This window comes from Engraulis encrasicolus, chromosome 3 (genome assembly GCF_034702125.1).
Source record: "Engraulis encrasicolus isolate BLACKSEA-1 chromosome 3, IST_EnEncr_1.0, whole genome shotgun sequence".
Classification (NCBI taxonomy): Eukaryota; Metazoa; Chordata; class Actinopteri; order Clupeiformes; family Engraulidae; genus Engraulis; species Engraulis encrasicolus.
This window is the reverse complement of record NC_085859.1, coordinates 21,921,866-21,944,513: the sequence shown is the minus strand read 5'-3', so window position 1 is coordinate 21,944,513 and position 22,648 is coordinate 21,921,866. Positions and strand designations below refer to the sequence as shown.

General features: G+C 42.9%; 1 protein-coding gene across 1 annotated transcript in view; it reads right to left on the bottom strand.

Moving 5' to 3' along the window:
• Nucleotides 1-22,648, bottom strand: part of pde4d (phosphodiesterase 4D, cAMP-specific) — a 273,715-nt gene that overhangs the window by 230,850 nt on the left and 20,217 nt on the right. The window contains exons 2-3 of the mRNA XM_063194992.1: nt 21,669-21,771; nt 1,372-1,601 (exon numbers count right to left, since the gene is read on the bottom strand). Of these exons, the coding sequence (XP_063051062.1) occupies nt 1,372-1,601; nt 21,669-21,710 (272 nt within the window). The 5' untranslated portion in view covers nt 21,711-21,771. The remainder of the gene's footprint in view (nt 1-1,371; nt 1,602-21,668; nt 21,772-22,648) is intronic.

Sequence of the window (22,648 nt, the reverse complement as noted above, 5' to 3'; positions counted from 1 at the left end):
TCTCTTGATGGAGTGCGAGCCATGGCGGGTGATTTCATTTGCATTTAAAGGAACCATGATCTCGAAGACACCCAACGGTGTAATAAAAACCCTGCTGCTGTTTAGATTTTCATTGCAGCATTCATTCCAGAGCAGTCATAGGTAAGTGGTTAGAGCATCAGACTTGTAGCCCAAAGGTTACTGGTTCAACTCCCAATATGCAATTGACCAGTGCTCTCCCCCATCCTCCTCTATGACTGACCATCCCACCGCACTGCTCCCTTTCGTGCGCTTGGGGGTTTCCCCTTTGCACGGGTGAGGCATAAATGCAATTTCGTTGTGTGCAGTGTGTGCTGTGGGATGCTGTGTCACAATGACAATGAAGAGTTGGAGTTTCTCAATTGGACTTTCAATTAGTGCTTTGGTCTTGTGTATGTTGTAGGCTCCGGGAGGACCTGTTTCCAATCCAAACCCTTGACCTCATGTCCAAACATGTACACACAGAATGAGATTTACAGTATAGTCTGGGTCATCCCTAACTGCCTTTTTTGCAACCGTATTTCATTTCACGTCTGAGTCAGTCTACACAGTAAAAAATGCAGTGTTGACCCAGCCGTGGCCTAACGTCGGCGACCAGACTTCGATTCTGGCCCGGGTCATTTGCCGTTCCTTCCCCACTCATTTCCTGTCTCTCCTCCACTGTCCTGTCAAAAATTAAGGCAAAAAAGCCATACAAAAATGCAGTGTTGCATTCAAATGCATTCAACACTTAGAGTCCATTTAGATTCTTCTAGAGTGTATTTGGTCCCAGAGTAGAGTACCCTCTAAGTGTACACGGCATTATGACTGCGCATCTGTCTTTTATTTACCCATCTCACTTGACATTTTCATGCCACAACACTACTCAACTTCAGCCTTGGCATGACAGAGAACGTTGAGTGAAATGAGACATGCTTCACGCCTTGTGATTTGTCATCTGTGACTTCATACCAAAGCCGAACAAAACAATTTTGTCAGGTGTCATATTATGACGGTTTAATGTACTTGTTCGCTTACAGTGTGACCGTTTCTTCTGACAGGGTTCTGGTATCAGATAATGTGACATGTTCAATCGTAAGGGAATAACTGAGAATAATGTGTATGTGTAAATTTATAAATTTTTACAACACGGCTCTGTATCCCACTCAGGAGCCCTCCACGACCGACTTTTGGGTCCCGAGTCCCGACACCCACCAGTTCAGAAACACTGCTACATGATATCTATGGTCTCACCTGCTGCTTTCTGCGTTGGTGATGGCGATGCAGAGCGAGTGTTCAACAAGTATGCCGGCTGTAGTCACCAGTGCAATGTCTAATACAGGTAGGCCTACTACACAACATCTATGGTCTCACCTGCTGCTCTCGGCATTGGTGATGGCGATGAGGGGCGGGGTCCGCAGGGGCAGGCTGGTGGGGCGCGGCTGCGAGGTCTCCGTCTCGGGCCTGCGGTCGCAGTAGTACTGCTCGGCCTGCCGGAAGGCCAGCGGGGGCAGCTGCACACTGCGGCAGGAGAGGCGGCGCACCGCGAAGGGCTCCATGCAGGACACCGGGCACTGCTCCGGGGAGTCCGAACTGTCTGACACCTGGAAACACACACAGGGCTAGGTGAGGAGGCAGGCACATATTTGACTACTCACATGTAGAGACACGCGCACGCACACGCGCACGCACACACGCACGCACGCCCGCCAGCCCACACGCCCACACGCATGCACGCACGCACACATGCATGCACATGCACGCACACACACACACACAAAGATAAATACCAGAGACAAACACTACAACACATATGTGTAGCATACGTGTATAATGTGTATGATTGTATAACAGAGTAAGAGTGTAGATTAAAAACATGTAATACCACATACATACGTATATCCATTGGAAGTATTTTAGTAAACATGGTATTACTACCTACATGTAGAGTGTAGAGTACTGTAGAGTCAGTCTATAGTAACTTTATTGATCCTCAGGGGGAAAATGAAGGAATAAAAGCTACTGAAAAATAAATAGATAAATAAAAAGGCAATTTTGCAGTAATCTGTGAGGTAGACAAGAGATCAAAAAAGAGTGTGACAGATCTATGAGATCTATGATATACAGTAGTAATATAATGCAGACATTAGACAAGTAATACATACAGTACATAGTATGGAACAAAGAACATCCTGGTAAGGTGTATGAAGACATTCTGCAAAACGTTAAGTAATCATAAAGCAGTGCACTAAGCATGATAGATGTTTCAATCGTCACGACTTCACAGTCCAGTGAAAAGTAAAAAATGTATTATTGCACAGTCCTCTCTCTCTCTCTCTCTCTCTCTCTCTCTCTCTCTCTCTCTCTCTCTCTCTCTCTCTCTCTCTCTCTCTCTCTCTCTCTCTCTCTCTCTCTCACACACACACACACACACCACAATGTACAACGTACAACGAACACACATACTGTATGCATGCTGCTGGCACACCCACGCGCACACACACACACACACACACACACACACACACACACACACACACACACACACACACACACACACACACACACACACACACACACACACACACACACACACACACACACACACACACATTGTATCCAATTCCTCTGTCTCACAAACACAGAGAGAGAGAGAGAGAGAGAGAGAGAGAGAGAGAGAGAGGGAGAGAGAGAGAGAAAGAAAGAAAGAAAGAGAAAGAGAGAGGTTTATAAAGCACCTATCGCTGGAAGGTGTTTGTATGTAATACTGTAGTTGTGAGGGACAGTGGAAGTGTAGAGTATGGTGGAGAGAGTGAGTGAGAGAGGGCCTGTCTGGTCCAACTGATTAGCTGATTAACAAGCGGGGCCTTCAAGCATCTTGATTCTGCGTGATTAGCCGCTCTCACAATTGAATTTCACCTTGTTAATTAATTAGAAAGACGAAAAAAGAAATGAAAAAAGAATGATTGTAATCATCTCATGAGTACAGTCAAATCCTTGTCTCTGCTTGACCTGCATCTCACTTAGCACATCCAACTTAGCCAAACACAGGAAGTTATAATACTAGAATATAGGCCTAGATAATTTGTTGCACTATTTGGTGACCAAGTGAGGTGGGAGCTTTGTTTTAAATATGTCCATGTAGGACTTATTCCAAATAATACAAGCATTTTAATTTGGAGTGCCTTAGAGAAACTTTTTTTCCGTCATTTTTCTGACTCTTTCTGAAAACTAATGTTATATTTGTATTGCAAATTTGTCATAACATACAGTAATATTTAATACAACAACAATAGTAATGCTGTATTGTAAATGCACAATGTGTTAGCATGCTGAAATACATAGGCTACATATTATACTGTATTTATTTCAATGCATTTTTTGCAAAGGTGCAGTCTCTTGCAACAAAACAAACACGGAGCGGTACTTGCATGTCTGGTTTGCAGCTTGTTTTTATACCCGTGTCCAAGCCATCTGTGCCTAATGGTGCCTATCCTGCCCTCTTCTTTCCTCACTCTCTTTCTCACCCCTCGTTCTGTCCTCTTCTCCCTTTCCTCCCGTTCTCCCTTTCTCACCTTTTTCATCTTTCTCTCTCCCTCATCCCTCTACCCCTCTACCTCTCTACCTATCTACCCCTCTCTCTCTCTATCTATCTCTCTCTCTCTCCCTCTGTCTCTCTCTCCCTCTCTGCATCCACATTCTGCTCTCTACCTCTCCTCCTAAGCACATGAATTATGTAGCCACCATGGATTGCAATTCCCTGTCTGGTAGACCTCTTCTCCTGCCTCTCTGCGGCCCCTTCACTGTCTCTGCCTACCTGCCTGTGTGTCGCTCGAGCCCTGGAGCCAACAACATCAGTCACGTGCTCTCATTGTGTCAGAATGCCTGTGACGAGCTGCTAAGATTGACACCACCATCTTCCTCCGTTAGCGTGCCGCGCTCACAATTGCAATCTACAAGATGATTAACAATTAGTGAGGATTTCAAAACAAAAACAAATAGATGGCGGTGATGAATGTGTTTCGCACGTTTCAGTGATGTTGTTTGTTTATAGCATAGCCATGTCATAAAAACACTGGAATGACACTTCAGACACATCATCAGTTATTGAAGTAATTAAAGTCAGACTTTTATGAAGTTCTTTTTTTTTACCCACGTCTATAAATTCAGGAGCGGCAGACAGGAGATTTAGGTATATGTCTGTCCAGGGAAATTTATCAACTGATCTTCCTTCCTGGGGAAAGCTACAGGTCTCCAGACTAGCCAGACCATAAATTGCACCTGAATAATGCATATTGTAACTGTCATTCCAAAAATGATTACCGACATTATAAGCACAGGGAGGGGGTAACACAATTAAAGTATCAGTTCCTCCAATTTTATTTCATTTCATTTCATTTCATTTCATTTCACCTCTCTCTCTCTGTCTCTCTCTCTCTCTCTCTCTCTCTCTCTCTCACTCTCTCTCTCTCTGTCTCTCTCTCTCTCTCTCTCTCTCTCTCTCTCTCTCTCTCTCTCTCTCTCTCTCTCTCTCTCTCTCTCGCTCTCTCTGTCTGTCTCCTCCATGAATTCATCTTTATTCCCTGTGCATATCTGAAAGTGCGCAGATTAATCTTTTGGCTGAGATGTGTCAAAGATCATTTCTAAGGAGGATTATCACAGGAGAGGTCTCAGGCAACGGATGCGTCAGTCACCAGCCATGAATCATGATCAAATGAAAACTATTCCTGTATGTTTTGCTTGGGTCATAATGGTCCTATACACTAGAATATTTATTGAAGACATGAAGAATTTTCTTAATTACTTCACAAAAGTGTACTTTTGCAATTCTGTTACTTACGTACACCACTGGGGAAAGGGACGTACTTGGATTATAAGGTATGAATCATTTGCCTCAAATTATTGTCCCACAGATTTCATTAGAATTCACATCTTGGGATTAGCCCATTGTAATAAGGGATAAAGCAAAGGGATATTACAACATGTAAAATATTTTGGATTTCTAACAAATAAATACAGTAAAATACTGAAATTTTTGCTAATGCACAAAAAATGGCATCTGCATTTCATGTTGTTCCTTTGGGGGGAAAAAAGAACCTTAGGCCGTCTGAAAGAAAGATAATTTTTGACAGCTCATTATAAAGGGAGCTGTCGGGAGAAAAGAAAAGGAAGAAAAGGAATGAAAGTGCGAGGGCAACATGGAGGGCTACAGACAGTGGAGAAAAAACAAAACATGTGATGTAAACTAAGAGCTGGAGACTATTCCAGTCACGTTCAGCAGGTGTTCATTGATATGGGGCTGTGTGGCGCGGACCGATGCTGTGCTGCTGGATACTCAAGGGACACCTGACTCCCTGCTCAGCTGTACCGAGCGACTCACAAGGCCTAGAAGCAGGGACGTAACCAGACAATCTGAAATAGCGAGGTCAAATACTGCATGCTGTAGTAGGCCTACTCCATACTGTACATTTAGAATGCTTCAAACACTTCAGTCAAACGCTTTAGTTTGTTTTCATTAATCACTGCCTTGAGGATAAATGGGGGTGGCGTATTTAGACTGAATTCATCATTCTTGAACATATTTCGGTTTTCATCAATAGATAGGCCCTACATTTTACATTACTGAAAAAAATACAGAGGACATGACCTCTGTGTCCTCAATGGTAGTTACGGCCATGCCTAGAAGAGGACACAACTGTACAAATAACACTCGAGATGTATGGTAGCTGGTGCTCTGTTGTCACGGTGCAGGTTTTCATCACATTGTTGTCAGATTGGTTAGGACAGGAACAGGATGATGTGGCAAATCCAATTGGTGGCACTGGGGGAGATGTACAAATGTACAAATTTGTTCAATCCAATTTTCAAGATTAAGTGCTTCATTTCGTCTGCAAATATTGCACCGTCATTGTGGCAGAAACAGCGCTAAATAAATGTGATTTGCACCATGATTAACTGCATGCAACATGGAAAAATTACTGTGGGCGTGCAGATGATACAGCACAGATAAGAATGAGTTGATCATTTCCAATCTAACCCACCATACGCTGAGAGCCGCATCCCCATTGGGTATCATTGTCAGCATCCATGACAGCAGATGTCTGAAAATCGATCAGTCCTGCTCATGAGGCAGGGTTGCCAGATGTGACTGATGATTTCCAGTTCAACAAATGCTCAAAACCTCCTGGCCGCACTAAATCCAACACAATTTGAACTTAATTCTATTTATTTCTCTGACCGTAAAAGGGCAAATAAAAACCTGACCGATGCATTATTTCTTCCTGCAGATAGTCATTCTAAACAGTCCAATTGGGCGGGAAAATTCACAATCTGGCAACCCTGAGAGGGAAAGGTCTGAGTCAGAACCGTCCATAGCTGAGTGATAAACCTGGCAACACAACAGTCGCACAGAGGAGATTCACTTTTTTATTTATGTGCCATCTCCAGATGACGCCTCTTCCTCATACGGCTTGGCTCCCTCCCCTGAGGTCTCTGCGGCTGCTGTCCTGCGCGATTGTCTTGTCAATCAAGACGGTGACATTTCGCTCAATATGTAAACATTTTTTATTTTGATTTGTCTGCCTGGCGTCCTAGGGGGGTATTCTGATTCAAAGCGCCGAAGTCAGCAGACTCATGCATTATTAACATCCTCTCTAAACTCAAATTAATTAGGCAACCCTGTCAGGCAAAATGGTTAGTGCAAAAAGCAAACAGGGCGATGCGTTGGTTGGTCTGAGGTGTTTTTTTTTTCTTCTCTCCTTCTCTCTGTTCCCTTTCCCCTGACCTTCAAAAGAGCTCTCATATACCCCTGGCTTTAGCTCCTCTAAACCTCCCCCTCCTCATGAACTTGCCATATACTAAAAGGACATGAAATGTCTTCAAAAAGGATGCTCATTAACCTGTTTCAGTTTCAAATCTCACACATTTAAAAGTGAATACTTTTCCCAATTAAAAAGTACTGAGGAAAAGTTATCCTGGGCAAGAGAGATGACATGGGGTCTTAATTCATTGTTTCAATAAACTACAATGCTTCAAGATAATGATTTAGAAGTATAATAGTGCTCGTGTAATTGCATTTTAATATTAGAACATCCTTATGAGGGATATCTCAGATGAAAATTACAGATTTAAATTCACTTTTATGCCCTGTTCTCTTATTCCAATCTGTTTCCTATTCAAAACTTGGTAGCCGTTGGGCCTACTTCAGGCAACTCTTGCATATACAGACAAGGAGTAGTGTGTTCTTTTATAATTTAAAAACCTTTTATTTTAAACAGGGGTACATATCTAAAACGCCAACCGGTTTCAACCTCACCGGGTCTTCATCATGATCCCTGGTCACGTCCTGATGAAGACCCGGTGAGGTTGAAACCGGTTGGCGTTTTTAGATATGTACCCCAGTTTAAAATAAAGGGTTTTTAAATTACAAAAGAACACACTACTCCTTGTCTCTATATGCAAGAGTCGCCTGAAGTAGGCCCAACGGCCACTAAGTTTTGAAGAATGGACTTTGTCGTTTAACTTCAAGAGCACCAGCATCGGAGTATACTATCCAACAAAGAAGAGCGCTCAGCATCTCTTCCTTATAGCTGTTTCCTATTCCATTTGGCAGTTTATGAGATGAACTCATTCCACCTTATTTCGGTGTCTTTGTTAGGCGGTAAGCAAATATCTCCATGCAAATTAATCTAGTTTAATCAAAGGGCAGCAGAGGGTGAAATGAACTCTATACATTGTGTCTTCACACCAGGCGCAGAACATCATTTGCAACTTTGCCGTCTTCATCATTCCCCCAGTAACCGCGTAAACTCGAGGCAAGTGGGGTAACACAGACACACTCGAGGGGAGCTTTGGTAAACAAATTAACCTCCCTTGCCATTCTGGAGCGCATCCTAATCGCATTTCCCTCTGTGAAATAAATACACATCTGTTCGGTGCCTATGCATAAACATAGAGGTGGCAACCTGGAGGATTGAAAAATAAAACAAAAGACAAAATAAAAAATAGGTGTAAGATTAGCAATTATATTTTTTCTATGGGATGTGAAGCGTAGTAGGCCTATTTGTTTGAAGCAGAGGACCAATCCATACATGATGTGAATGCTACAGGGAAGCCCTATGTCGTCCCAGCACTTCCTACACCAACATGCCTGTTGTTTACTTACACACACACACACACACACACACACACACACACACACACACACACACACACACACACACACACACACACACACACACACACACACACACACACACACACTTTCAGACTGCCAGTCCAATAACTGGCTGCTGTTCAATAACTGGAGAGTGGTGTGTGGGTCTACTGTCTCTGTGTGTCACAGTTTGTGTAGGTCTACGTATGTGTGTGTGCCTGCGCACGACGTGTGTGCGTTCGAGCGCAAGTGCGTGTGTGTGTGCGTGCCTTAGAATATTGTTGTCTGAGCCAGGTTTGCTCCATAATTAGATTCAGACAGTCAGAGGCAGTGTCATCCATACCGCTGTATCCATGGTAATGCTCATTGCATAAGTCATGACTATTCATTGCATTTATTGGCCATTAGCAGGTCAGCTCTCCTGCTTGCCTGTCCCAAGGACCTGTCACCTTCACCTTACATCCAAGGTCAACACCTCTACTCTCCGAATTCAAGACGATTCGTCGAATGAATTGGTGAGAGGGGACCATTCGAACAAAACGTTGGACCATTCGTAGAAGGCATGGGGCGTTTCGTGCAGTACCTGAGGATTTTTCGTCGAAGACCTAAGGACGTTACGTTCAATCCATGCAGACCTTTCGTGTAACTGGGCAGATGTTTAGTTTAGTCTGCCTATTTTATTAGCCTATTATTTTTTTATATTTTATCAAACTTGTGTGCCTACCACCACAATGCAATGAAAACAAAAATCGAACCATGTAGAAAGTGCGTGCGTCTCTATTTTTTTAAATTAATTATTAATTTTAGTTCAGGCTGCTTTTTTATCATTAGGCCTATTTTATAGCCTATTTTATATATACTATATTGTAACGGACTGCCTCTGCCTCCTCCGGAGTGAGATAACAGCGTTACCCCCTGTGAACTACACGCGCAGCCTATAAAATGGAGTTAATTTCAAATGGCGGGTGAGACTGTCAGGAAGCAACAAGCCGAGAGAGCAAGAGAGAGGGAACCATGAAGTGTGCGCCGAGAAGATCACCATTCGCAAGAATCGCTAAAGCCAGACATTGATGTGAGCTGTTCCAAATTGAGAGGGTTTTGCAAAAGTGCACTACTAAACGTAAGAAAAGATATTCGTTGTGTTGATATGAATTATTTCTAGTGTGTTGGTCACTGATTTTTATTCATTTTGGAAAGGTAGGCAGTCTTGCTGCCTGGCTGGCGCCCATCTCATAACTACAGTCGTTTGCACCACTACAATATCAACGAAATGTTTTAAAATGTACGACATCAATTTAAAGGTAGGCCTAAGGGATAATGTATTGTCCACACATGAATAAGAAAATGTTTCCCTACGGGGCGAATAACACCCCCGACGCCGAAGGCGGAGTGCTGTTATCTCTGAAGGGAAATGTATTTTCCGTAGTCACGTGTGGACAATACATTATCCCGCTTATCCCGCCCTTACCAACATTATAAAGCATACATAGTTAACCATAGTTTATAGCGTGCGCAAAGAAAGATAGTTCGTGGAACGCTCATAATTTAAACAGGTTAACAAGCAACATGGTTTGGCTACTTTCTAACTTGTTACAGCCACATTGCGCTTCAAACTGTTTGCAGGCTGCCTCGTTCACCGCGCGATATCTACTAAACTCGGGTTCATAACATGATCATTTCTATCTAATCGGCACAGTATTCCAGAAAAAAGCATAGACAACCCAAACACTGATGTGCGCCCTGACCACCATCATTAGCCTATCGACCCTGATACAGGCAGAGCCTATCAAAGGGCGTTGAACACAATGGCTATGGACCTTTTCAGTAGGCTATGGTTGGGGAAGTAGGGCCTGCGTCGTGATTCACCGTTGGTGTTTGTATCAGCACACCAAAAGTTACCTCACTAACGTTAATGATGTTCTTTGCTGAGTAACCTAGCCAAATATATCCAGATAATCGTGAATTATGCAAAATAAAGTCTGCCAACATGTATTGCCATTCTAGGAGCGATAAGGAGAATACCGCACAGGCGCGGAGAAAGGGTTCCTTTGACACAGAGAATGCTCTGTGTGGCTGCGCGCATGCAGTGTTTAGTTTGCAGGTTTCAGGCAAATAATGGTGATCGATACGCCCTAGGTCCATAAGACTAACAGTAAAACAGGGACAATGACAAAAGGGATGAATTGCTTGAGGAAATCAAAAGGGACAGAGCGAAGTTATGACAACAAATTGACGTGCACCATTATGCAAGGCTACATGTAGTTATGATGGGTTAACCACTCAGTTACCGTTGCATTCATAATATGTAGCCTATGATAAAGATGACTTCAGCGCAGGATATCAGAAATAAACAAGACAGCGCAGATGGCTTTTAATTTTTAACATGGCCACATTATGCGTCAATACGCCAATGCGTATTAGGCTATTTATCATGAAACCTCAAATCGGAAGTTGCCTTATCTTGTACCCAGCACTTTTCAAACCTTACTCGGGTTTATGGTAATTGTCCGGGCCAGCACTTTTGAAATCAAACGGACGCCCTTGCCTGCATGACATGTCATTTGCATGATAAGAGCACGGACGATCATGGACATACGATGGTACACACATAGCCACACACGCACACAACACGGTTCAGTTCAACGTTTATTGACCAGTAAGCGAGCAGCGCAGTACCAGCTGATTTGCTCTGGAATCTCGAAATGAAAACTGACTTTTCTTGGGAAAAGTGTTGCAAGAACATTGAACTCATTTAGTAGGCCTATCATTGTGCCAAGCGTGTGTCGCAATATTGTACTGGGGATATGTGTTGGGGAGGGCATTAACATTAGGCCTATGACAAAAACATTATCGGGGAGGATTGAGGATAAATCTTACACGTTTCCTTATTAATGGAAAATTAATTCCATGCTAATTCCAAGTATTCAAGAACCTAAACAATATGTAATTGCTCCACAGTTCAAGGGTTAGGCTATGGATATTGACACCTTTCCTCCGCGATAGCGGATAGCCCCCACCTTTGCGCTTCTCATCTGGCTGTCACGATATGGAACGGGAAGAGACAGTTCAAGACAAGCGGCATGACTGCAATTGTCAATACAGTAGCCTAAAAAACTGTTAACTGTTCAGCGGTGTGTAGTCAAATTATCACAGCGGTGGTAGATGATTTTATGAAGACCTGGAGGACAAAAACCAACAGACACAATTGCTGAGTGTGTATGCAGTATTTGTAACGAATGATTCTCCTGCCAGGATAGCGTTGGACTACAGAATAACCCATTTACATGTTGAATGTTGAGAGGAGGCATTTTGAAAAGTCGAAGACCTATTCACGAGGATATCATAGCTACCTTTCCTTGTCAATGTCCCATGCACTACAAAATATTCCAGAACCTCATCTGCGAAAGCTTTTTTTTAATGTGGTACACTTCAAGCTTCACAAAACCCACTGGTTAACAGCAGGTTTTACGCACACATTTCGAAGCGGTTAATCACAGATGCTGCTCTCTTCCTTGCTCTCCCTTGCACCCCAACGTACACTGGGTTTAATACACCCTGCAATACTGGCAAACTATTATTCAATTACCATTTCATTTGTTCATGCAAAGACGCGGCAGAGAGAGAACGCGCTCCTGTGCAGTGTTAACGTAGCGATTTAACGTCTCTCTCTGTCTCTCTCTCTCTCTCTCTCTCTCCTCTTCTCTCTCTCTCTCTCTCTCTCTCTCTCTCTCTCTCTCTCTCTCTCTCTCTCTCTCTCTCTCTCTACTGTAGCCATGGGCTTAACACAGGGGTTCTGTAATGTTTTCAACACTGTTAGGACCTATATTGTTTTCTGGCTCATGCGCGAACTATTTGTTGTCATTCAGAATCAGAAACATCAAAGTATCGGGAGACAGCTTTCTCTTGTTGCTGGTGCTTCGCATCTAAAAAGTTACCGGAAAGTCAGAAAACTCGCTGCATGACAATGTGCTCAATGGTCAATAGCCTACTTCTAGATGCACTATAGTCTAATCAGACGCGCGATGCTCTGATTCAAAGCGAGCACAAGGGTCAATAGCCTACTTCTAGACACATTAAACCGCACTGCTTTGATTCAAAGCGAGCAGGAGGCATTTTGACGATTTTTTTTTTTAAATGTAGGCCTACAACAGCTTTTAAGGTAAGGGATAATGTATTGTCCACACGCAGTGGTAGAACGCAGGTATACGGAGTATACCCACTTCTAAATTTTAGGGGATTCAGTATACCAACTTAAAATTGATTGATCCATTATTTAGAATGGCATAAATATATACAGTATACCCACTTCAAAAATGCGAGAATATACAGTATACCCACTTCAAAAAAGTAGACTACACCTAGACTACAAATATTTTCCTACGGGGCGAATAACACCCCCAATGCCGAAGGAGGAGGGCTGTTATTCCGCTTCGAAGGAAATATATTTTCCGTAGTCACGTGTGGACAATACATTATCCCGCTTATGCCGCCTTTACCAACATTAGAAAGCATACATAGTAAACCAGTGGTTTATAGTAACATGTTTATTGCCATTTTATAGCGTGCGCAAAGAAAGATAGTTCGTGGAACGCTCATAATTTAAAAAGAAAGAAAGGAGTAGCACACTGGAGCTGAATGCAGAATCAAAAACTGTATTAAACAAAGCCGAAAAAAGTAAATGAAACCGACAGACAGGGGACAAGCGTTTCGGTCAGCCCATCATCTTCCTTTTCTTCCTTTTCATGCTGCTCTTGGAATTACGCACCGAGCACGCTCAAGATATTACATTGGCGCGGACGCCACCCCACCATTACGCGCATAATTTTAAAAGGTTAACAAGCAACAGAGTTTGGCTACTTTCTAACTTGTTACAGCCACATTGCGCTTCAAACTGTTTGCAGGCTGCCTCGTTCACTGCGCGATATCTACTAAACTCGGGTTCATAACAGGATCATTTAGAAATGAACTATCTGATCTGCGACAGTATTCCAGGCTACTTCACCCTTAAGGAAACTATCAAGGAACTCCTCACTTGTTACTCACATACTAGTGTTAATAAAATATGTCACGACAGCGGCCGGCGGACAGTGACAGTTTGCTGTCTTGAAATAACAACATTCGGACAATAGTGTAGACTTGTGCGCTACACGCTGGGGTGGGGCAGGGCTGCTGTAGGTATCCATTGCGCGCGGCCGGTAGCTTTGGGAACTGTGTGTAAGTTGCATTTGGGTAGGCTATTGCGCGTGTTATATAGTTGATTAAGTAATTGACGAGCCAACGTCCGGCAGCAGTGGCTGAGTGTGTAACTTAACTTAACTTAACTTTTGTAGGCTACTATCGTCCGAGTGTCTCCAGATTGTGATTATTTATTCATTTATTCAAAGAAGATAGCAGTTTACAGACGCTGCTGGTTGCATGGATATTGTGGTGGTTTTCCCTCCTAATTGTATTTTATGAAATTGTAAAAATAAAACTACCATAACCTTTACTCCCGTTGTCTGTCGTTCCTGAATCGTGGTCTAAATTTCACCTCTTACAATAGTGTCCAGTCCAGTGAATGATCCTGCATCCATGGCTAATTGGATAAAGCATACTAAGTGGATTTATCACATGTGAAACGAGAAGGCAGAAAGTGCAATTAGTTAATAAATGAAACAGTGTACACGTCAGTGCTGGTAAAAAAAGAGTTTTAATGACTTGCACAAAGTTGATGCTCGTTTGGTGAACTTCAAAACCTGCGCTGTATTCAATAAAAGCTGGGCATAACGCACATAAAGGACTGAAAATGAAAATACCCCTATATGTGGTACATATTCTATGTAGCCTACTTCAGTTGTTGGTACCCAGACTTGCATTTTGTCGAGTAATGTCCATTTGAACCTCACGTGAAAGTAACGGGGATTGTGCTGCATTTGGTGGATGGAGCTGATATTACGCACATAATTCTACTGAATAAACATCCAACTGCGACCCAAACGGTAACTTGTCGTGGTAGTCTATGTCGAATATGCCTTAATTTGGCTGTTTGCTATTCGCCTCTGGCATCATCCGAGCATGTGTAGTGCGAGACGCCATTATGACCGTTGCGCGTAAATATTTGCAAGACGATGGGGCCGTCAAACACAGTAGGCTATGGATACTTATTTAACGACTTTAATGAAGATGTCATGTAGACTGTTTGACGGCCCCTTCCATAGGACAGCATCCATCCATCTATCCATCCCTTCCTCATCTTTACGCGCAACGGTAATAATAGCCATTACTTTTCTTGTAGACGTTGCGCATAATATTTTATTCATTATCGACTTATTTCAAGCAGCATTCCACTGTCCACTCTGCGTGGCCCTGTTGAAAACATGCATGGTTGCCACCACTTAAAAAGGTGCTTGGAGAGGAGGCAAAACTGGTACAATTTAGGCTGCATTAAAGCATACACGTTAGCTTTCACGTTGTGCGATGGATGGAGACAAGTTTGGAATCGCTCCCTCTCTCTCCCTCTCTCGCTCACACACACACGCGCGACATAATTCTCTGCACTCTTTGCAAGACTCTACTGTCACTTGACTCGTCTTATTGGATACCAGCCAAAATTGTAAGCTAGATAGCCAATAGTTTCGATTGTGCTGCTTGGACTGGAGGTATTTAAACTGCTAAAATGTAGGCTGCATTAAAGCATCCGCACGTTTGTGCGATGGGTGGAGACAACTTGGGAATCGCTGTAAGTTAGAGATTTTTTTAAAACATAGGCTGGCAAGATGTAAATGACCTGCACTGCTTGAAAAAGACGATCGACTATGTGCCCCAGGCATCTTAAATACTAAAAACTAATAGGCGGATGGCGGGTGGATTCGGTTTTGGAAATTGGAGAAAAAACATTAGGACGGGTGGATAGCAGGTGGATTAGAAATTCTAAGAAGCGGTTGCGGATGAAATAATACATCCACCGCGCACCTCTAGGCCTACTCCACACGTAGGTATATTCCAGACCTACAGAAGACGGTAGCTAGAAGCGTTCATCTAAAAAGTTACCGGAAAGTCAGAAAACTCCCTGCATGACAACCAAATGTGCTCAGTAGACGCACGCTGCCCTGATTCAAAGCGATTCCCGCCTCTCTGCCCGCAGCTGGGGCTAGGGCCTACTCAAATACTGTTCCAGAAATGTAAGGAGTAGAAAGTAACATAGGACCTAGGCCTACAGATATTTGTCAAAAATGTAACGGAGTAAAGTAACGGCGTAAAAGTGAAAAAAAGCTTCTCAAATATTGTTCCAGAAATGTAAGGAGTAGAAAGTAACCTAGATAATTGTCAAAAAATGTAACGGCATAAACGTAAAAAACCGACAACATACCAGTTAAAATGAGTAGGCCTAAGTACATTTTATTTATGAAGCACATCTGAAAACAGCAAAAAAAAAACATTTGATTTACATACTAGATTACTAGATAGGCCTACTAGATACATAGAGAGAGAGAGAGAGAACGCGCTCCTATGCAGTGTTAATATAGCGATTTCACTTCTCTCTCTCGCTCTTAGTGTTTTTGTTTTTGTTTTACTGTAGCCATGGACTTAACACGGGTGCAGGGGTTCTATAATGTTTTCCGACACTGTTATTTTTTCTGCCTCATGCGCGAACTATTTATTGTCATTCAGTTTGTGCCGTTATTAGGCCTAGGCCTATATGAATCGCGGGTAAATCAGTTATATATTAGTTATATATTTAGACTTCGAACAAAAGAAATAGGCCTAGGACACACGGGAATAATAGGATATAAAATAGGCAGCCTGACTGGATCGATGGACGATTTCCAACAATAAAAGACAGGATATGAAACAAAATAGGCAGCTTATTCAATTAATAAAACTATAGCCCAAGAACATTGCCTCGCCGGGCAGGGAGAGAGAGAGAGAGAGAGAGAGAGAGAGAGAGAGAGAGAGAGAGAGAGAGAGAGAGAGAGAGAGAGAGAGAGAGAGAGAGCGGTCCAGTGTTAATGTAACGATTTAACTTCTCTCTCTCTCTCTTAACTGTAGCCATGGACTTAACACAGGTGCATGGGTTCTGTAATGTTTTCAACACTGTGCATAGTGCTCTGGCTCATGCGCGAACTTTGTTGTGTGTAAGGCAGACAGCATTCTCTTGTTGCTGGTGCTTCGCATCTAAAAAGTTACCGCCCAAGAACATTGCCTCGCCGGGCAGAGAGAGAGAGAGAGAGAGAGAGAGAGAGAGAGAGAGTGCTCCTATGCAGTGTTAACGATTTAACTTCTCTCTCTCTCTCTTTACTGTAGCCATGGACTTAATCGTAAAAACAACAACAACATAGCCTACCAGTAAAAACGAGTAGCCTAAGTACATTTTATTTATAGATTTACATGTTTAAATCAACAAAAAACAAATAGGCTATTTAAAATAGGCTAGACAAAACCGTTCAAATGAACATATTTAAATAGACAAAACCGTTAAAATGAGCATGAAAAAAAGCTGATTCTAAGAAAACCCATTAAAATGAGCATTAAAAAATCTGATTTACATTTCTAATATAGGCAGACTGAAGGGACCTTTAGTTGAAACCTAAGGATCTTTAGTTCAATTTTAAGGACCTTTCGTTGGCTTTTGCGGTAGACGGACCATCCTCGACTAAAGATCCCCAGCCTTATACTAATGGTCCAACGTTTTGTTCGAATGGTCCCCTCTCACCAATTCATTCGACGAAAAGACCTGATACGTACTCTCCTGTCTACAGCATAACCGCCTCCCAATACATGCACTATGCCATGGGTGTGATCATGCATGTACCATACAAATACAAATTTCTCTTTCTTCCTTTCTTTCTTTCTTTCTTTCTTTCTTTCTTTCTTTCTTTCTTTCTTTCTTTCTTTCTTTCTTTCTTTCTTTCTTTCTTTCTTTCTTTATCACAGACACACACGCACACACACATGCACACGCACACGCACGCACACACACACACACACACACACACACACACACACACACACACACACACACACACACACACACACACACCATTTGTGCACTTCAAGACACAAACAAAGTCACAGGTATATACACACACACGCACGCTCGCTCGCTCGCACGCACGCACGCACGCACGCACGCACGCACGCACGCACGCACACACACACACACACACACACACACACACACACACACACACACACACACACACACACACACACACACACACACACACACACACACGTACAAGTCCCTTGAGATCTGTTTGCAAGCTTTGAGGTGAAATATGCTGATTAGATTGCTCAGATCTCTCCTCTCTCTCTCCCCCCTCTCTCTCTCTCTCTCTCTCTCCCACACTCTCTCTCCACCCTTCAGGAAAAAACCCTTTTTGTAGCCCTCTCAAAGGTCATTCATATTTATTCAGCGCCACTCACCACCACATGCCTTTTTGCACATATAAGAACCCCTGATCAAGTGTTTCTAGCCACGTGGCAACCTTCCCTCTCAAGCTATAGCACAGCAAACATGACAGACACACACACAAGTACAAAGACATTATGCAGTGTGAATTCCACACTTAGAGCGTAACGGCCAACAGACTGAGATTATCAAAGTGCTGAATCCACATGGCAAAATGTCCTATTCATCTACACCAGGGGTTGCCAACCTTTTCCAACCTTTTCGGGGCCCACTTGAAATTTTCACAAATGTTCAGGCCCACCTCTTGCCCAATACACAATACAACTTAAATATGGGCTACATTAACAGCAGCACACACAAATATTATTTAGATTTTTAGAAGATGATTTTAAGGCCCATTTGCAATACCTTCAGGGCCCACCAGTGGGCCCCGGCCCAAATTTTGAGAATCACTGATCTACACAACGAAGAACTGCATCTTTATCATGAGATAATTCATTTACAGGCTAAAAACGCAAAATGCAAATGCAGACCTCAAATTAAATTGGGATGACTAATCTTTCAAACGGTGTTGTGAATCGACAATGAGCACAGCGGCAGCTTAAACACCTAGATAGCACTACTCTTGATGTTCTTCAGTGCGGTGTCTGCGCAAGAGAGGCATGCTGCGGTGTGAAAGAGTAAATTGGGACACTTTCAACACAGAGGAGCACGAAAAAAGGATATAAAGAATAGCTATTATAGTCTAGTTTTAAGTCAGGTATGCCCTTGTCGAAACAGGCAGCATTGTTTTTTACTAGAGATGTACCGGATCCAGATTTTTAGGATCCTGCCGGATACCGGATCCACTGCTCAGGATCCTGCCGGATCCGGAACCGGATCCTACGAAAGGGTTGAAACACATAGCCAACTCGCACATGTGGGTCCTTTTTATTACATTGCCGCAAACTATTTTTAAAACTCATTGGCTTACTGCCACACTGCCTTCAACGGCCGCTTCCAAAGGGCTTTCCCTCCATGCAGCAATTGGGGTTGTGAAAGACTGACTGAAAAGCCTAGGCTACGTAAAAATTAGAGATGCCCCAGATCCTTATTTTTAGGTAACTGCCGGATACCGGATCCACTGCTCAAGATCCTGCCGGATCCGGATGGTCTGAAAAACCCTATTATCCTGCCGGATCCGAAACCGGATCTTGGATCCTGTACATCTCTAGTTTTTACACTGGCCTAATTACAAAATGATGCAATTAATGAGTGTGCACGTGACCTCGTAGTGGACCATTGTTTGGGTGGAAAATTGACTTGGAGAGCACTTCTGCCCTACTCGATAACACCAGAGGTCAGTCGGGCTAATTAAACTATGAACTCACCGCTATGTGAAATACGGCACACCTCCTGTTTTCATATCAACCCTGTGGCTATTACAAATGGGATCAATATTACATTTGTAAAATACGTACATCCATGCATAGCTACAGTAAATTATTAATTTGCTCTCGGCAACGGCAAACACTATCATCCCTTCAGTTGTGTAAACTCCAAGTGTTGAGGAGAATACTACGGTTGGTATAGACTTTTGTTATTATCATAGTTAAGGTTTAGAGCCGTCCTGCTGAAGTATGCCAACTCTGTTGGCAACAGAATTTTCAGCCATGGATTTTGTCCATGTAAAAAAAAATGTTTTTTGTAGTCATTGCCCAGTAATTTTAAATCAATGTTTTATGTAAGACACAGTGCAGTCCCGTAAAACACAAAGAATAGTTTCATTATTTAGCAAATCTAGTGGCCATCTAGCCCAAATGCTGTTGCCTATTAAATGTGTACATCAAAGTGTGTCTTTTTATTGGAGCCTAGGAAGGTTGCTATCCGAAGGTAACGAGTGGGTTGGTCTATACAGTAGTATGACTATGGCTGATGTGATAACTAACTAACTAAATTGTTGTTATGCTCAGAGTTTCAGCAAAAGACATTTCAGTATCAGTAGCCAGGCACGAGCCCATCTTCTCAGGGTTGCCGTACAGGGCAGTTACCAGGGCCCCATGTATACAAGGGGCCCACACAGTGTCTGATTTACGTAGATACTATATCGCTGGGGGGGGGTCCATTGCAGCTGATTGTACATAGGGCCCACAATCTGCTGTTATGCCGCTGCATCTTCTATTCAAGTCAAGTCAAGTCAAGTAGGTTTTATTGTCAATTTCTTTACATGCACTGGTCATACAAAGAATTTGAAATTACATTTCTTGCTTTCCCATACAGACATAGACTAATCTAGGTAAGGACATAGACAGTATAGACATAGACAGTACTTATACATGGACTTAAGACAGTATGGACATAGACAGTGCTCATACAGACATTTAAAGTGCAAGACTGGACAACAGAAGACTTGTAGAGGACATACATTAAGAGGTATTTGTTGTGCTTTTGTGCTTTTCCTAAAAAAAAGTCCTTTATAGCGTTCTGACATGGTAATAGTAGCATTTTGAAGAAAATAAATATTAAAAAAGGTCTGTCAAGTACACCAGCAGCAGTGTGTGTGTGTGTGTGTGTGTGTGTGTGTGTGTGTGTGTGTATGTGTGTGTATGTGTTTAGTGCAGGTAGAAAGTGCAGTGTGCTTGTGTGTGTGTGTGTGTGTGTGTGTGTGTGTGTGTGTGTGTGTGTGTGTGTGTGTGTGTGTGTGTGTGTGTGTGTGTGTGTGTGTGTGTGCATGTTTTGAGTTAGTGCAGGTTGAAAGTTCAGTCACAAGTATAGTAGTGCAGGTGGAATGTTCAGTCGCAGATATGGTGGTGGGGGATGGGGGGGGGGGTTGTTGTCAGTGGCCTTGCTGGCTAGAGGCTGACAGTGGAGGGAGAGTGGGTTGAGTGTTCAGCATCTTGATCGCTTGGTGCATTGTGCTGCTCGCCAGCCTGGTGGTACGGGAACGGAGGCGCCTGTACCTCTTTCCAGAGGGCAGGAGGCTGAACAGTTTGTGTGCAGGGTGGCTTGTGTCTTTGATGATCATCAGTGCTTTCCGGGTGAGGCGTGTGGTGTAAATGTCCTGCAGGGAGGGGAGTGGTACTCCAATGATCTTCTTCGCTGTGTTCACAACACGCTGGAGTGTCTTCCTGTTTTTCTCCGTGCAGCTTCCTCCCCACACTGTGATGCAGTTGGACACGACGCTCTCTATGGTTCCTCTGTAGAATGTTGTCATGATGGAGGGTGTAGCACTTGCCTTCTTTAGTTTGCGCAGGAAGTAGAGACGCTGATGGGCCTTCTTCGCCAGTGATGTAGTGTTGGTGGTCCAAGAGAGGTCGTCGCTGATGTGCACTCCAAGGAACTTGGTGCTGCTCACTCTCTCCACAGCATCGCCGTCGATGGTCAGTGGTGGCAGTTGTTTTTGGACCCTTTGGAAGTTGACAACAATCTCCTTGGTCTTGTTGACATTCAGCAGGAGGTTGTTGTCTTATTCAAACATAACGCTCTGTGTCACACCAAAAGACACACAACATGGAACTGTTTCAGCGGTGTCGGATAAACTTGATTTTTTTTGGGACATTATGAAGTGCTAAAACTCATCTTGTAGGTATCAATGTCCTTCTGAGGTGATATTGTTCTTCCTGAAAGAATGAGGAACCCCCACTTGGCAAAGGTGTCCAGACAATTAACCGTTCAAAAATTTAAATCTGGTGTCAAACGATATGATATCAGTTTTGGGGTCAAAATGTTTCAGTTAATGATGGTCAAATTTATAATGCCTGAAATCTTCACTAAATAGGCTCAACAATGTATGTCTTGGCTATGATTACATGACTGAATATATAGAAAATGAGTACGTTTTCCCGTTTTTATTCAAACTTTGGGAGTGGATTATGGATTGGAACCGTCACACCATATGAGCTTTTTTCTACTTTGGCCCTAAATTGTGAATAAATTGAAGATTAATGTTGTAACTGATTTATATGAACATATACAACTGCACATTCGGAACAGCATAAACACAGTTTTTAGCACCTTTTTAATAAAAAATACATAACTTTGACATAGGGGAACAAAAAAAGGCCACGTCATGTCAACCACCCACATGTATACATTCAACTGCAGGCAATGGCAGTGTGCACAATTCTGGATGTGATATTCACTCACGCTCTCCGTCTGGCTTTCTCCCGTGCTGGCATCCTTTTGCATGGTGTGGCCAAGCGCTCTGCCAGGGGGACCTCAACCACAGACAGTGGAACTTTCTCTGTGTCTGTGGAGACAATAAAATAATGACAATTTTAAAAAAATCAAACATTGTCTTTTTCCCCTTCTCTATTTCTCGCTTAATTACTTTCTGTTATGTGTGTGGACCTGGACACCTGACAGCACTGTGAAATAGCTTCCTTGGTGGATGTCTGCACTCTCTGAGTGCATTTCTAGTCTCATCAGCTTTTGATTGACTTGTAGGTCATTAGCTATGAACTTATTTATCTATAGTCTCATGGATTAAAACAATTCATAAACCATAATATTTTTGTCTTCTTCCTCTTTATTAAACACGTTAAATGACAACTGTGTGATGTGCTATAAACAAATACTATACTGACCAACATTACGTATGTCTGTGATGTTTCTTACGTGTGGCAACTGACTATGTTTTGATGACAAGAGGACACATTGAATGGGTAAGCACACTACACACAGGCAGGGCTGCTGACAGTCCTAGACAAAATCACCTCAAAGGGCCCCCCACCCAATACATTAAATCTAATGAGGACCCAATTATGGGCCCCCATCTCCCTGGGCCAGGGGCAAGGGACCTCTTTGTCCCCCCTTGTCAGCTTCTCTGCACATAGGTGTGCTAAGGACTCCATGCACACCACAGTAAATGTCGCAATGTTAATTTAACACTGAGAGAGTATATGCAGCACTGCAAGTGTTGAGTTGTGTACTGAATTAACCCTGAAAAATTGAGTGCGTGCAGAAGGCTTGGGGGATGCTGAAGAACAGTGCTGAAGGATAATGCGTAGGAGCTGATTTGGGACATCACTAATTAGCAGGGAATTGCTTGAATAGAGATGTTGTCTGTTACACATTCCCTCTCTCAGGAGAAGAGTGCGCTTCTGTCCTTCACACCACTCTTGGCA